Source organism: Myotis myotis, unplaced genomic scaffold, assembly GCF_014108235.1.
Source record: "Myotis myotis isolate mMyoMyo1 unplaced genomic scaffold, mMyoMyo1.p scaffold_m19_p_19, whole genome shotgun sequence".
NCBI classification, from domain to species: Eukaryota; Metazoa; Chordata; class Mammalia; order Chiroptera; family Vespertilionidae; genus Myotis; species Myotis myotis.
Genome location: NW_023416323.1, coordinates 11,014,266 through 11,030,791, shown reverse-complemented (window position 1 = coordinate 11,030,791; position 16,526 = coordinate 11,014,266). Strand labels below are relative to the sequence as shown.

Below are 16,526 nucleotides of genomic sequence, written 5' to 3'. Positions count from 1 at the left end.
AATGGTTAGAAGCTCAGGCTTTGGAGCATAACAGAACCTGGTGTAAAGTCTGGCCTGCAACTCCCTCGCTGGGTGCCCTTGGGAGAGCACTTCCCTTGGCTGAGCTGTTTCCTCATCTATACTACTAAGAACGAAATATGCAAATTGTCCGGGACACCATCACAGTAACAGTAACGACCAAACAGCAGGCTGCTTGGGACAACAAGGCTGGCAGGGGGGTTAGTGAGGGACGACCAAATGACTGAACAGCAGGCTACATGGGACGACCAGGCTGGCCGGGGGTGGGGGTGGGGGGGGTGGCAAGGAGACAGTTGGGGGTGAACAGGCCAGCAGGGGAGGGCAGTTGGGGGCAACCAGGCCTGCAGGGGAGGGCAGTTGTGTGGGGGGACCAGGCCTGCAGGGGAGGACAGTTAGGGGTGACCAGGCCTGCAGGGGATGACAGTTGGGGACAACCAGGCTGGCAGGGGAGGGCAGTTGGGGCCAATCAGGCTGGAAGGGGAGTGGTTAGGGGGTGATCAGGCTGGCAGGCAGAAGCGGTTAGGGGCAATCAGGCAGGCAGGCAGGTGAGCAATTAGGAGCCAGCAGTCCTGGATTGTGAGAGGGATGTCTGGCAGTCGAACATCCCCCAAGGGGTCCCAGATTGGAGAGGGTGCAGGCCAGGCTGAGGGACACCCCACACACACACACACACACACACACACAAATTTTGTGCACTGGGCCTCTAGTCCTATATAATAAAAGGCTAATATGCAAATTGTCCCTTTGACCAAGAGTTCGCCTGGGAGTCCAATTGGGGCGGGGCCAGCCGGCCAACCTCCCATGTCCCCTCCCCCCAGCTAGCCCGGTCTGATCGGCCCGACCAGGGCAGCCAGCCGGAACCCAACCATGCACAAATTTGTGCACCACGCCTCTAGTCCAGTATAAAAGAACAAATGAGTGCAATTGTGAATATCTGTTCTCCAAGTAAGATTCTGTCTGGGTCATGATCTGACTGGAGTTATATAGCATAGTCATAACAGCTCCCTTTTGTGAATATGAATAAAATTAGGCTAACATTTATTGTTTCATAACTCCTAGGAAGAATTGATATTATTCTCACTTTACAAATGACGAAACTGAGGCCCTAACAGAATGGCCATCCAGACATCACATAGTTAATAAAGTGGTAGGAACAGCATTTGAAACCAGGTCTGACCGATTTAAAACTTGTATTCTAACCACCAGGATATACCACCTTAAGTGACTTCAGAGCTGCTCATCATTCTCAGCGATGGTTTCCAAACATTTCTTAAGGAATGAAAACATATTGTCCAGCAAAATCCTATATGGAACCCCAGTTTATAAAGCAAATGAAGTTAGAATTACTCTAGTTAAAGCAGGGGTAATGGCATAGGTGCGTGCAAGTTTAATCCTGCCTCTGCCAAAGTACTAGCTCTGTGAGCCTAAACAAATTGCTTCATCTCTCTGAGATTCAGTTTCTTCATTGGTAAGATGGAGATAATGATTCCAACCTAATAAGATTGTTATGTGGATCAACTGAGATAATATATGCAAAGCACTTGGCATAAAGCCTGGCTTGTGATAAGAACCAAACAAGAGTGGCTGTTGTTGCAATTGTGGCTGTGGTTGCTAGCACCTTCAGGACTCCCTTCACTGACCAGAGGATGGAGTGGGAATTTCTCCACCTTATATTCATTGCCCTCCATCATCTGACCAAACCTGCATTTCTAGCCTTCACCACCTACATTATCACCAAGCTGAATTAGGTCCCCAATCCAGTATCCTTGCACTACAGTCCTGCATTTATGCTCTGCCCACTGAGGGGCCCCCCTTTGTCCTCTCTCTTACTCCAAAAGTATGAAAATATCTTTTAAAAATGTTATTTAAAGCTTTCATTATGGAAATTTGCAAAATATACAAAAATTAAAAGCTATTATAAAGAACCCTCATGTATCTCTTACCTAGCTTTGGTAATTACCAACCACTCTGAAGTTCCATGTCAGTGTTTTACCTATCAGTTTTAGTTGTCATTCATGCTATCCTAGATCCATAATTTTATTAAGTTGTGTGAAATGGTCATGTTGTAATTATATTATTCCATCTGCATTTGTTAGCTGCAAATCCTTATATTAAAAAAAAACTTTTTGTTTGCCCTGAGGTACAACTGGGTCATGATCTGACTGGAGTTATATAGCATAGTCATAACAGGAAAGAGAATAAATGCTTGATCCCTTCCATTTATTTATCAATTTTCAAAATAATGGTTTCCGAGATAGGAGAACCAAGATGGTGGCATAGGTTAACGCCGGAGATTGCTGCCTTGAACAACCAAATCAAAACACACCTAAAAGATGGAATGGACATCATCCAGAACCACAGAAAGGCTGGCTGAGTGGAAATTCTACACCTAGGAGGAAAGAGAATATCATACCCAGACTCAGAGGAGCCGCAGTGCTGAAGTGAAATACTCAGGTACAGAGTGCACGCGGAGCGGGCTGGCGGCGGAGGGCGCGGTTGATGCTTTCAATCGGGAGGGAGTCTCAGATTCTGAGCTCCAGATCCGGGCGAGTCTCTAGGGACCCAGACTCAAACGGGAGAAGCGGGACTGTCTGGCTTCAGTCGGAACTCGAAGACAGCTTTCTCTCCGAGGTTTGCAGTGGTTGCTGGGACTCTGTGAGGCAGAGACCCTAGGGACGGAACTGAGAGCCGCCATAACTGCTCTCTCCGGCCCACCCTGTTGATCCCGAGCCTGAGCGACCCACCCGCCCCGCCCAAGTCCTGCGCAGAGCCATTTGCCAGATAGCCTCAGGCAAAGGCTAGATTAGCACCTCCCTAGAGGACAGAAGTTTTCCCACTGCAGACACAGCTGATTCTCACAGCCAGCTGGCCTGGAGGCCAAATCCCCCTAGTATTAACTACAACAATCAAGGCTTAACTACAGGAGGACTGCACACAAAGACCACTAGGGGGTGCACCAAGAAAGCATAAAAAATGCGGAGACAAAGAAATAGGACAAAACTGTCAATGGAGGCTATTCAGTTCAGAACCACACTTTTAAGGTCTCTCAAGAACTGTCTAGAAGCCGCTGATAAACTTAATGAGATCCTCAACAAATCTAATGAGACCCTCGATGTTATGATAAAGAACCAACTAGAAAATAAACATACACGGACTGAAATAACGAATATTATACAGACTCCCAACAGCAGACCAGAGGAGTGCAAGAATCAAGTCAAAGATTTGAAATGCAAAGAAGCAAAAAACACCCAACCAGAAAAGCAAAATGAAAAAAGAATCCGAAAATACGAAGATAGTGTAAGGAGCCTCTGGGATGGCTTCAATCGTACCAACATCCAAATTATAGGGGTACCAGAAGATGAGAGAGAGCAAGATATTGAAAACCTATTTGAAGAAATAATGACAGAAAATTTCCCCTACCTGGTGAAAGAAATAGACTTACAAGTCCAGGAAGCACGGAGAACCCCAAACAAAAGGAATCCAAAGAGGACCACACCAAGACACATCATAATTAAAATGCCAAGAGCAAAAGACAAAGAGAGACTCTTAAGAGCAGCAAGAGAAAGAAACTCAGTTACCTACAAGGGAGTACCCATACGACTGTCAGCTGATTTCTCAACAGAAACTTTGCAGGCCAGAAGGGAATGGCAAGAAATATTCAAAGTGATGAATGCCAAGAACCTACAACCAAGATTACTTTATCCAGCAAAGCTATCATTCAGAACGGAAGGTCAGATAAAGAGCTTCACAGATAAGGAAAAGCTAAAGGAGTTCATCACCACCAAACCAGTATTATATGAAATGCTGAAAGGTATCCTTTAAGAAGAGGAAGAAGAAGAAAAAGGTAAAGATACAAAGTATGAACAACAAACATGCATCTATCAACAAGTGAATCTAAGAATCAAGTGAATAAATAATCTGGTGATCATAATAGAATCAGGGACATAGAAAGGGAATGGACTGACTATTCTTGGGGGGGAAATGGGTGTGGGAGATGCAGGAAGAGACTGGACAAAAATCATGCACCTATGGATGAGGACAGTGGGTGGGGAGTGAGGGCGGATGGTGGGACGGGAACTGGGAGGAGGGGAGTTATGGGGGGAAAAAAGAGGAACAAATGTAATAATCTGAACAATAAAGCTTTAATTAAGAAGAAAAAATAAATAAATAAAAAAAATAATGGTTTCCAGCAGCCTCTAAAAGTAACCAATGAGTTTGTTGCTTTTAGTGCCATATGATTTCTTCAGTGCTCATGTCAAAAACTACTTCTCCTAGTTTTCTTACCCTGACTCAAAAGGAATTTCTGCCTTCTGTTGAATTTAACTTAAACACAGCACTTTCTACCTGTGCACTTCATCTTCAGCTGGATCATTAGCTCCTAGAAGGCAGTCTGCACAGCACTTAATGTCTCAGGCAGCGTTTCTCAAACTTCATTGTGCATTTGAACCCTGGCAAGATGTGTGTGTCGGGGGGCGGGGGGTGGAGGGGCAGGGGGTTGTCTAATTAAAATGCATATTCTGATTCATTGTCTCTAGGCTGAGCTGAGATTCTGTATTTCTCACAAGCCCAGATGATGCTGACCCTGCTGGTGCAAGGACTGCACTTTAAATATGAGAAATATATTTCTTTCATTCAGTAAGACATGCCTATTCTGGGCCAGTTCATGGGTTAGGCCCTGCTACCTTAAAATGCAAAGGGGGCGGGTATGTGTGTGTGTGTGTGTGTGTGTGTGTGTGTGCATGTGTGTGTGTGTTATAAGAGTTTTATTGTATTTTATGTTTTTAAAGAATAGTTTATTGATTTTTAGAGAGAGAAGAAGGGGGAGGGGAGAGAAAAACATCGATGTGAGAGCATAACATTGATCAGTTGCCTCCTGCACACACACACCCTCCCAGGGGGATTGAGCCCAAAACCGGGCATGTACCCTTACCAGGAATCAAACCAGCAACCCTGGGTGCTCAGGACAATGCCCAACCAATTGAGCCACACTGGCCAGAGAGAGAGTTCTATTTTTTATTTTTATTTTTAAAATATAGTTGGTATACAATATTATATTAGTTATATTAGTTTCAGGTGTAGAGTTTTATTTTTTAAATTTATTCTTTTGAATATGTAACAGTATACATGGTAAAAATATATATATATATTTTCCCATAAAATCCAAAAAAGCACCCAGTGAAAGTATATCAGTCTCCAGAGATGATCACTGTTACTTCATGAGTTTTATTCTAGAGACATTTTATACATATAAGAGCATGTATTTGTGCCATCTCTCTTCTTTAAACATATTATTCACATTGCTCTGCTATTTTCTTTTTTTATTTTACTATTTCTTAGAGATTGTTCTATATCTCATCATATATCTCTACACCTTGCTTAATGGGTGGCATAGTGTCCACATAAGATCTATTGGTTGTTTTTATGAAGTATACAGTGAGATGTGACTACTTCTTGGGTTCGACCTCATCCTGCCCATTCTCCAGAGAGACCAGGTGTCTTGTCTTCCATTCTTCCAATTCTCTGACTTACCTGGTTCATGTTGGTACACTGATCTAGAACACATCTATCACTCATTTATACAAGCATGTCTACACTTTTTTTTTCAGATTCTAGTCTCTCTAAACTCAAATTGTTCCTTTATTCTATATCCCCTTAGCACTCACAAGATACTCAAAGACAGTCTCTTGTTTTATTAATATAATATTGGGAATATACATAAGTGTGTATAACATGTATATTGATGGGGTACAGGACACCCTATCCCAAAATATGATGCCTTGGCATATTGAATATTTCAAGCCAAAGGAGTCTGAGAAAATGGATGCAGGAATGACTCTGTGTCCTTCCCCTGAAGCAGATCATAAGACCCTCATGTGAGAAGTGCCTTCTCTACACCCTCAGGAAACAATCATCTCCAAGACTGAGGGACTCCCAAGAGGAATCTGAAAGAACAGGCCTTGCTAAGTTTCCCACCATTTACCACACTGAGCTCATACCCCTTTGGTCCTATCACATTTTTGCATGACTTCCCACTCTTCATCAAACCTAGCACAGAAGATACAGGTTTAACCTCTTCTTTAGGTCTTCACTTCCTTATAAGGTTCCCATGTCCCATAAAAGTTATATTAAACTAGAGGCCCAGGGCATGAATTTGTGCCCGGGTGGGATCCAGCCAGCACACCCTGATCGGAGCTGATGGGGACAGACCAGCTGGGTGGAGGGGCCATGGGGGGTTGGCCAGCCAGCCCCAACCCCAATCAGGGTGGAGGGGCTGATCAGAGACCAGGCCGGCAGGGGGGAGGGGCTGTGAGAGGTTGGCCGGCCAGCTCCGCCCTTGATAGGGGTCAGGGGGGCCGATCGGGGATGAGGCCAGCCAGTGGGAAGGGGCGCGGGAGATTTTGGGGGGCCCCTGATTGGGCCGGTTGCCCACCACAGGGCGTGTCATAACAACCGGTCTTTCTGGTCTCTGAGCTTTTATACATGTAGGTAAGTTTGTATGCTTTTTTCATGTTAATCTGTACTTTGTTGCAGAGAACCAGCCAAAAACCTAGAAGGGTAGAAAGAAAAGATACTCTTTCCTCGCCTACAATATATTTAAGGGGAAGAAAAAAAACACTAATAGTAGAAGCCTTATCACCCACTTCCTCCTCCATTTGCCCAGCAGGGTAACTACCATCCTGAATTTTGCATTAGTCATTCTCTGGCTTTCCTTTTCTCGGTGGTTCTCAGGCTCTAATGCATCAGATTCACCTAGAGAGCTTGTGAAAACACAGATTGTCGGGCCCCACCGTTTCTGATTCAGTGTCTTGTAAGAGTCCATGAGATGCTGCTGCTGATCCCAGGACTACACTTGGAGGGCTGCTTTACCTCAAAGATAGTCTTGACTTCGATATGATGACTTTGTCCTTCCCTAAAACCTAACATTTAATAAATGTGTCTTAAGGACCTGCCCTCATTTTTCCTCTACTCCATTTTCTATCACCCAGTTTATGAGCATTCAATCTTTGCTAAATATTTTTTTAAGTTTTTAATATATTTTTTATTGTTGATAGTATTACAGATATCTCCCATCCCCCCCACCCCCCACTCCCAGCCCTCACCCACCCTCCTAGGTCTTCACCAACCTATTGCCTGTATTAAATATTTTAATTGATTGTAGCATTTGACCAGTATTTATAAGTTTCTCGTGTGTGTGTGTGTGTGTGTGTGTGTGTGTATTATTGTTAGTTAACCAGAAGGAAGGGGATGAGCAACATTTACGTGTCTTTGTCATCTAATCTGTAAGCCATTTGAAAGCAGGAACCAAGTGAAAGGGTTCAGAATAGGCCACCCCCAAGTACGCCACTTTGGCACAATGATGATTTGGGACTGACGACACTTGAGACACGGAGGATGCAGGAAAGGTTCTCTGTTCTCCCCCTTTCTGCCTAAAAGCAGGTCATAACATTTTCCTTGAGAAAAGTGCCTTCCCTGTACCAAGAAGAGAAGAGCAATATTTATCACCAGAGTCTGGGAGTCAACTCCAGTCTATATAAACAAACCTTCTCAAATCACCCTGATCTTTCATTCGTTTCCCCCATATATTTCTTACTCACTGTCCCACAGTTTAATGTCCCTAGTCCAAGCTGCTTTGTGTTGGCACATCCTCATAATTTATTATTCTTTGTATAAATAAGTATGCAAGCTTTTGGGCCTAACAGCTCCTTTGAGATTTTATTTTCCTTCTGAAGACCCCAATGAACATGTAAAAAATATATTAAGTAAGTTTGTAGGTCTTTCCCCTGTTAATCTGTCTTATGTCAGTTTAAGTCTTAAGTCAAACACAGAATTTAAGAGAGTAAGAGAAAGTTTTTCCTGCCTCTACACAAATTTAATTTCCCTCTGTATGCAGTCCACTTTACAGTTTGCACACTCAGTTGCTTATAGAGGCCAAAAAGCAAAGTAGATAAATGAAACTTGCCAGGTGGAACTTTACTTACCTGGAAACCATGTTCTGTGCAAGGAGGGCAGCTATTACTTATACTTAAGCCAATCACAGGTCCACTGTTCTCTGATTTTTCCCAGTTTTCAAGAGAAACCAAAAATAATCCCAACATTTTAGGACACAGAGTAGGCACACAGAGTACAAAGAGATTCCATGCAGAATACATCTGCAGGGACTGACACTGAATCCATTTCATGTTTCAAGAAATTTGCAATGGATGGATGGATGGACGGGTGGGTGGATGGATGGATGGACAACTGAGTGCGTGAATGAGTGAAAAGTGAGTAAGGTCATTGTGGCAACTCTTCGGGGGAATGAAGAAAGCAAGCTATCGTTGAGTACCTACTACATACCTGGCCTTGTGCAAGGGCCTTCACATACCTTATCTCATTTGACCTTCATAAAAACACCACAAGATTGTTATTATAATTCTCATTTATTTCCACAGATAAAGAAATGGTTGCTTACAAAGGCCTAGGGTCCCACCACTAGTTTTCTTATTTATAACCTACCCAATTTAGAGAAAACCAAAAGGATTTCAGATGAACTCATGTTTTAAGTCGGGTCCTCAGCCTTGGATTCAGATAGCTCTGTTATACCAAATTGCCACCACCAAAGGAGTCAGATTCTCAAAAAGCAGGAGGGGGGAGGTGTCAGTAGTTTTGAAGCAGGTTTGATTCCATAGGCATCTTACCATGCAACTCACAACTTCATGCTCCTCAAGGATGTCAGCCAATACTAAGGAGCTAAGACATAAGTGATCTCTTGCCATCTTGATATGTCCACCCCACTCCCCCCTATCTTACTATTTACTACCTTCTCAGAATTTAAGATTTTTGCCTACCAGCCTTGGAGCCCACTCCATCTTAATTCCTTTCTGGAGGATAAGGACAGAGCCACAGATACAGGTGCTATTTAGTTGGGAAACATTTTATTGAAGTTATTGAACCAAGAAAGAGTGATTGCAGGATGGCGATCAGAGCCCACATTAGCCCCCTCTTCCAGTGTGTATCAGTGGTGCCGGGGTTGAAGGGAACGGTCACTGGGCATCTGGAGTTGCACTCCTCAATCCCTTCAGCTAGAGGGAGAAAGGGTATGATCAGATTAGGGACCCTCGGGTGCAGGAAGCTGGAGTCCTCCATAATGAAGCCTCTGATGGGAAGGAATCTCTGTCTCAGGCTAAGTTCCCATCCTCTATTGTAGCTGAGATTCCCCTTAACTTCGGTGAAGAGGTTTATCCTTCTTTCACTGTCCCACTCTCTCTCCCGGATCCTCTACTTCTCCCCACACCCCCAACCTCCTTATCCTCCTAATGCTCACTTCCTCTTACCTTAGGAAAGGCATCCCAGTTGAGGAAAGGAAGCTTCTTTTTGATCATCTAAAATAGAAAAAGAGAAAGAGAGACATGTCGCAGGTCAGCTGAGCATGGATCAGTAAGCACCCACTCTCTGTAGTGGTGATGATATTATTGTTTTATAATTTGTAAGAACTAATATTTTCTGGGCCCTTGCTCTGTATCTGCCTTGTACTCACTGCAGTACAGCCATGATATCATTTGGTCTTCACAGCAACCTTTTGGGGTAGGTACTGTCATTGTCCTCACATCACAAGCGAGGACACTGAGGCTCAGAGAACTGAAGACATTTGCATGAGGGCACATAGCAAGTATGTGCAAAGTCATGCAACGCAAGCTCTAGTTCCAGCATGGTCACTGATGTAGCCTCAAAGCTTGGGCAGGCCACCTGGCTTAGGGCCTTAGTTTCTTCATTTCGGCTGAGGGCATTCAAATAAACTCTTGACTGATTCAGCTCTTCCTTTTCTGGAATTGTCTTTGTGGCCTTGTTCTCCTAGTGCCATGTTAGGAATATAAGGCACAGCCATGACAGCCTCCTGGGGAAACTTTCTTTGCTACACAGCATCCAAGCATGGCAGTTACTCCCTCCTAGAACTCAGGAAAGAACCCAGAGGGTTAGGACTAGCACGTGTTGCCACTAACCTGGATAGACTGCCAACAATCTAGGAGAATAAGGAGTACACCGGCACTTACCTCGAAGAGGGCATGCCAGTTCAGGAATTCTTCCGTCTTAAAAGCCTGTGGGGAGAGAGAGACCAAAAGAGGGTTGGTTCCAGGGGAGGACAAAGCTTAGCCCCTAGCCCTCCGGAAAAGATGAAGGGACCCTGGCAGCTTGGCAAGCTCACTACCAAGGTGTTGATCTCCTTCCTGATGTGGATATTTGTGGGGGCAGCACTAGAGGTTGTACTTACAGATCGAAACTTTTCGATGTTCAGGAACTGAGGGCTAACGGCCTAGGCAAAGAAGCAGGGTGTCAGAAAAATTGCTAAGGAGCATGAAGATGAATAGATGGGGGCAAACTCATGGCTGGAGTGTGGGAAAATGGGCGTTTACCTCAGGTCCTGCTGCATAATTACCAATGGTGGTTTCTTCCTGGAAAGTAAAGGGGAGAAATGAGCCAAATGATCATGTGACAGCAAATCCCTCTTCCCAAAATCTCAACCAGCTCTGCCTTCTTCCACAGGCCAGTTCGCAAGCAAATAGCCTATTCTCCACCGTAGGGCCTCCTTAACCCAATCTGTCCCAGCAAGGCAGATGCCTGACAGACCGACAAGGTGAAGAGAAGGGCATGTGTAAGATAGAGAAGTAAAAACCCAGACCCGCATCAGGTGGAAAGGGTGGAGAAAGAGCACTCCTCCCAAGAAAAACGAGCTAGTGTTGTTCCGCAGTTCTTCCAGTTCCTGAGACACCCACACTTAGCCCAGAGAGCTGGGTGGGGGAGACTAGCATGCCAGTGGAAGCCAAGCTACCGAAGTGCCCCTTCTGCCTTGAATAGATTGAGGTTGGTTTGCTTTGTGACTTTATTGCTACCAAAGTTCCAGTCTCTATTTCCATCCTCCATTTGGTAAGTCCCCCAGACCTAAGCACAGCCCATGCTGTTGCTCTCCCAACTTGCCCAGCTTCATGTTTCTGATTCCTTCCTTCCCACAACAGAGGCTAGACCCAAATGTTTAGATCTCATAGTAGTTTGGTTGGGTTTTATTTTATTTTAAATTAAACATTTCTTAACAGCAGTCAGACAGAATACAGACTCTTAGATTGGGCAAATTTCCTCCACCTCCCCTGAGGCCCCACCAGCCCTTTTGCTCATCGACATCACTTGCTTGGATCCTTAAGCAATTGAGTTTGTGACCCCTATCTTAGACTTTTCAATCCAGCATACACATTCTCCCCCAACCTTGGAATAAGGTGGGGATAGAGAGGCCTCAGGATTCCTCCTGGCTAGAAACTGGATCATAAGGATTTTTGCTATGGCCTAGGCTCCAGAGGTAGTAGGGAGCTTCCAGTCACCTGGAAGCCATTCCCAGGGATATGAATGAAACAAAGGTGAAGCTGAACCCAGACAACCAGCCTCAGCCCCTGTCCCCTCCCAGGGTTTAGTTGTCCAGCCTCCACCCCATACTTCACCATCCCTTCCAGAAATAGCATCTCCTTTCCTACAGGTCTTCCCAGGAATGCTTTGTTTCCTTCCTCCTTTCTTCCCTTCCTCAGAACCCAAGCTTCTCATCCAGCCCCTGATAATATTCAAAAATAAGAACCACTTAACCAGTAATGGATAGAAAGTAAAGAAATTGAAGAGTAATTGAGGTAATAGGTATAAGAAAAAAAGAACCCAGGTGATGTGCTCACCTCAGAACTACCCAGGGTAGCCCCCTGAGCAGAGTGGAGCGCCAAAAGAGAGAGAAGAACCACAGCAGGAAGAACTGGGATCTTCATGGTGTCAAGTTTAGGGTGCTCTGAGGCGGGGCCTCACTGCTTGCTCTTTATATTCCCAGGGAGGCAGATGTGAGCAGAAATGGGGTCCCCACCCCACTGACTCACCCCCAGATCCTGTCACTCACCCCTGGGACTCTGGGAGGGAAGGTGTGGCCTGTCCCCCACTTACCTTGGATTTCTCAATTCACATTCTGCCCTAGGCAATAGGAAGGTGAGATGGCAATGAGGTTCCTCATGCAAATGGAGCTGGGATGGAGACAAGTTGGACCTGTCCTTCCAAGGGATTGGCAGTGGCACCCAAGCACCTCTCCTTCTGTCTGTCTCATTTCCTTATGCCCTTCCTTCCTCTCCTATAATTCAGGCTTTTTCCACCCTACCCAGTTTTGTCTAAACTCCTTAGACTGGCATTGAAGACCTTTCATGTTCTGGTCTCAATCTGCCTTTCCTTTTTCTTCTTATACTGCCTTTGCATGTTTCTTACATTATGGCCAAACTGGACTCCATACCAAATATACTCTTCTTTTTCCTCCTCCAAGTATCTTCCCATGCTGTTCCTTATTCCTAAAATGCCCTTCTCTCATCTCCAATTCTCAGAATCCAATAGCCATCTTTGATGAAGCTTCCCTGATTTCTCCCATCGTCCCTCACCTGCCTCCCCCACACATTTTGCCTTTCTCGGAATTGCCGTAACAATTCAGTTGTATTTCTCTGACATTGCACCTAGAGTAATGTATGTTCTTCTCTTATTTCCCTCTTAGAATATTAAGTTCCTCAAGGTCAGGAACTATATCTTAATCACCTTTTTATCCCTCAAGCACTGCACCTTACACAGAGTATAGGTGGAGCCAACATTTGTTAGATTGGATATGTTAGAATTCAAGCATCCTTCCACCAAGTTGTAGAATTTCTTCCTTTGGGGATGGACCCCTCCCATTATCCAACTGCTCATCTTTTACTCTTGGGTCTTCAGACAGATGACTGTTTTTGCCCTAAGACAAGGGATAAAGAAGAAATGCAAAACAGGTCTTAGAGCTAATCAATTGGAGATGGGATCTAGGTCCTGACTTTGAGTGCCTACTCCATTTCATTGACTTATCCCACCTCCTACTTCATTCCCCCAGTTTAGGAGTTGATCATCTCAAAGTGGCAAAACATCCCAATCAAACAACCTTCTCCACAATGAGGTTGAGGTGGCCCAACCAGTTCCTGGTGTAATAGGGAGGTGCTGGAACATGGACTAGTGCTACCAAGACAAAGCAAGACCTTATTTAAGAGTGGGCCTCTTTACCCAACCTGATGCAATGCACACAGGTGGCAGGCCTCGAGTGGGAGGGCTACAGTCATTCATGAACAATCTTTATGAACCCCAGAAGCACTTCAGTTCAATTATCATGCGGCCCCACAGCCCAATCCCTGACACCTATCCCTCTTTAGCCTTAGGAAGCCTCCTGTTTTTATAGAGCTACCTGAGTAGACAATGCTTAAGGGACACTCACTAAGCACAGATGACCTGTGACAGTGGATGCAATGTACAGTTGGTTCTACTGGAGGGGACAAGTGAAAAAATGACTGCAGTGGGTGGAACACCTCCCCAAAAAGTTTTCTGGAGGACACAAGTTTATATGTGTAATGAATTCTTACTAATTAATTAACAGTGACCAAAGGAGCTCATTAAACACCATTCTGTCAGCATAAAGTCAACTCCAGGAGTAAAAGGAATGAAAAATCAACAAAAGAGAACTGCTATTGTAAAATCAACTCTACTTAGATATGCTAATGTAGGAACACTTTGGCATCTAAAGCAACAGGTGATCCAAACACCTCTAAACGCCATTATCTATTTGGCTCTAGAGTTCTTTAGCAACAAATTGACTTCCCCATTTTCCTCTCCACCTAATACTAGTGCTACTAATAATGATGTTAGCCAATTTATTGATATCTTACTATGTGGCAGGCCTTGTGCCAAGTGCTCTAAATGCATGATCTCATTGAAATGTCACAGTGGTTCTGTGAGGTAGGCACTATAATTATCCAAATTCTTTAGGTAGGGAAACCATAGCATATAGAGATTAAGTAATTTACCCAAGGTCACACAGACAGTGTGGCAAGGCCCATGTTCAAACCCTGGGATTCCAGAGCCTCCACCTGTACTGGCTCTTTGCTATGCTATGGAGTAGTGTCCTAAAAAGGGCCTCGGCCAGCCCACATACCACCTTGTGTGAATTAGACCCATGCCCTGCGAGCTGGGGGGCAGGCTGCATTTGGTCCCCACTAGCCAACTTGACCAGAGGTCCTTTGTGGTATGCAGCCTGCACAGCCATAGGTGGCAGCTCTGAGCATACGTGTATTGATCTCAATAAATCAAATTGTAAACTCTTGGTAAAATGAAAACAGAGAACTAAGAGATTATGCCCCAGAATGAACCTGCAATTGCCTCAGTTTCCAGATGCCTCATATAGTATGAGCTTCTTGCCACACCAAGCATGTATTTAATGATATTTCTAGTTTTGTTCTAATGTTTAAAGTTCCAGTGTTTAAAGATAGGTACTTTTTAATAATGTCTCTAAACACAAGCTAGCTACTTCATGTGCACAACCAAAGAAATTCTGTTCTTGTGCTGGAGAAAAAACTAGGTGTGCTAGACTTTGTTTCAATTTGGTACCTTCCTGTTAGAATTTTGGCTTACATGACTTATGCTGAAAGTGCTAACTAATGTCTCTCTCCAAGCTCCTTGACATTCCCCCATCTATTCTGCCTCAGTGAGTTTGTTTCCTGAATGTCCTGTGTCCAGTGATTGAGCAAATGGGGGGATTCTCACTGGGAGAGGATCCCAGCAGTTCAGGTAGTGGCTGGCAGGGTAATGGGCATGGGGTTTAGCATTGCTTTGGATACATCACATCAGGTTAATGGCCAGGCAGAGCCACAGAGCTGGCTCTGCACCAACCCATTTCCAAGTCTGGTTTATCTCCTAGCCCTCTCTCTGAGCATACCAGTAAAGCCCTGTTTTCCCACAGGCCAGCACCCACCCTCCCTCAGATATGCCAGAACTTGAGTGTGGGTAGAAGGTGAGGCCGAGCCCTGATTGCTACATCACAGACACACCTAGGAGCTGGGGACTGGCCTCCTGGGTTCAGGGAACAAATGGGGGATCTGAAGGGACGCACACTGGAGCCTCGGGGCCTTGGTGAACACCCAGGTGATAAGCCTTGGAGAGAGAGGGGGCCGGGGTGAGGGGTGGTGGGGGCATCCCTGTCCCGTCCTTGTCTCCCTCTGCCAGTGTTATTGTCATGCCCAAGAAAGCAGCCACTTTGCCCAGCAGGTCTAGTTTTTTCCTTTGCCACCCACCCTCTGCCCCTGTGTATCCTTTGCTTAAACTTCTTTCAGGAAGACTTCCTGGACTAATCCAACTTAATTCTGATCCCTCTAGTTCATAAATATTTATTGAGCAGCCACTTTGGCTCTTGGTGCTAGGGATTGAAGATGGACATGATACCAGTCCTGTGGAGCCTATTTCTGGTGGAGGAAACAGATCATAATCTAACAAAAAAATTAGGAAACAAGATAATGTCAGAGAATGACAAATTCTATGAGTAAGTTAAAATGATAGTGATCATGTATGTATGTAGCCTTGGCTAAGCTGGATTGGGGAAGGCCGTGTGAATTTAGATCTAAAGCTCCAAACTTCTGAAAATCCCGGGATCCAGAGCCAGATAACAGCAGTGTTCCCCAAGGGCCTGTCCCAGCAGGTCCAGATGATACTGGAGAGGGAGGCCAGAGCCAGGTCACCCCAAACCATGCTGAGGAGTTGGGATTTAATTGTAGGGCTAATGAAAAGCTTGCAGAGAATTCTGAGCAGGGGATCCTTCCTGGCTGTCATGAGAGAATGGATTATAGGGAAAATTTGAAAGAACATAGGAAAGTTGCTTCGGAGGTCCAGACAGGAGAAAGGAGTGGCCTGCCCTTTTGTTAAAGTCTTTTACACAAGAGGGCCTGAGCCTGCTTCAGATGGTACTTTAAACTTTAAAGGGATGCTTTCAGCCATGTTGACCACCTCAGCTTCTCCCTCAATCCCTCAGGGACTGGTTCCAGCTGTTTCTGAAATCTCACCTACACTCGGGGAAGCTAGCTGTCAGTCAGCAGAAAGGGTTGAGTGTTGGCCCTGGGACAGCTGTGTTCTCCCGCCCTGTGGCTGCAAGGAGGTACTGCAAGGCTATCCCTATACAATTGAAACCCAAGACAAATACAAAGCAGTAGCTCCAATTCAGGGACATAAGGGAGAAGAGGATGCAGAGCTAAGGAGTAGTCCTCCTCTCCCTTCCAGTCAGGTGGATTTGATCACGTCGGTTTCCTCAAGTCCATTTCCTTCATTTACTCAACATTTGAGGCCGACCCTACCCTGTGCCAAGCCCTGTGCTAAGCACTGAGGTTGGCACAGTGACCAAGGAAGACAGGTCATGCCCTCAGAACACTTGCAGTCTCAGAGGGAGTCACTTGGGTTAGCAGAGTGTCTCATGTCCTGCTTTTGCTCCTGGTTCCTGCAGGATGTCAGAGGTGATGATGGGGGCTCCTTAATTTGACACACAGTGTGGCCTTGATGGGACTTTGCCTCAGAGACTCTAACTGGAGAGTCTCCAGCCCTGTCTTCAGGGCTCCTGGGCTTATGATAAGCCTGGGTTCAGCCGTGCCCTCTGCCGGTCTCATTGGTACATTACTGGAGTAGAAGTGTTCTGCTGC

General features: G+C 45.2%; 1 protein-coding gene across 2 annotated transcripts; it reads right to left on the bottom strand.

Moving 5' to 3' along the window:
• Positions 1-8,914: 8,914 nt before the first annotated feature.
• On the bottom strand, positions 8,915-11,859 carry LOC118674592 (keratinocyte differentiation associated protein). Of its 2 annotated transcripts, XM_036346581.1 has the most exons (6): positions 11,706-11,851; positions 10,410-10,448; positions 10,268-10,309; positions 10,050-10,094; positions 9,333-9,380; positions 8,915-9,080 (listed from the first exon to the last, which is right to left on the bottom strand). In XM_036346581.1, the coding sequence occupies exons 1-6, from the start codon at positions 11,790-11,792 to the stop codon at positions 9,042-9,044; spliced, it is 300 nt and encodes a 99-aa protein (XP_036202474.1). In that variant the 5' UTR covers positions 11,793-11,851; the 3' UTR covers positions 8,915-9,041. The 2 variants fall into 2 exon arrangements, with proteins under 2 accessions (XP_036202474.1, XP_036202476.1); XM_036346583.1 differs by lacking the exon at positions 10,268-10,309 and having other exon boundaries at positions 11,706-11,859.
• Positions 11,860-16,526: the final 4,667 nt, after the last annotated feature.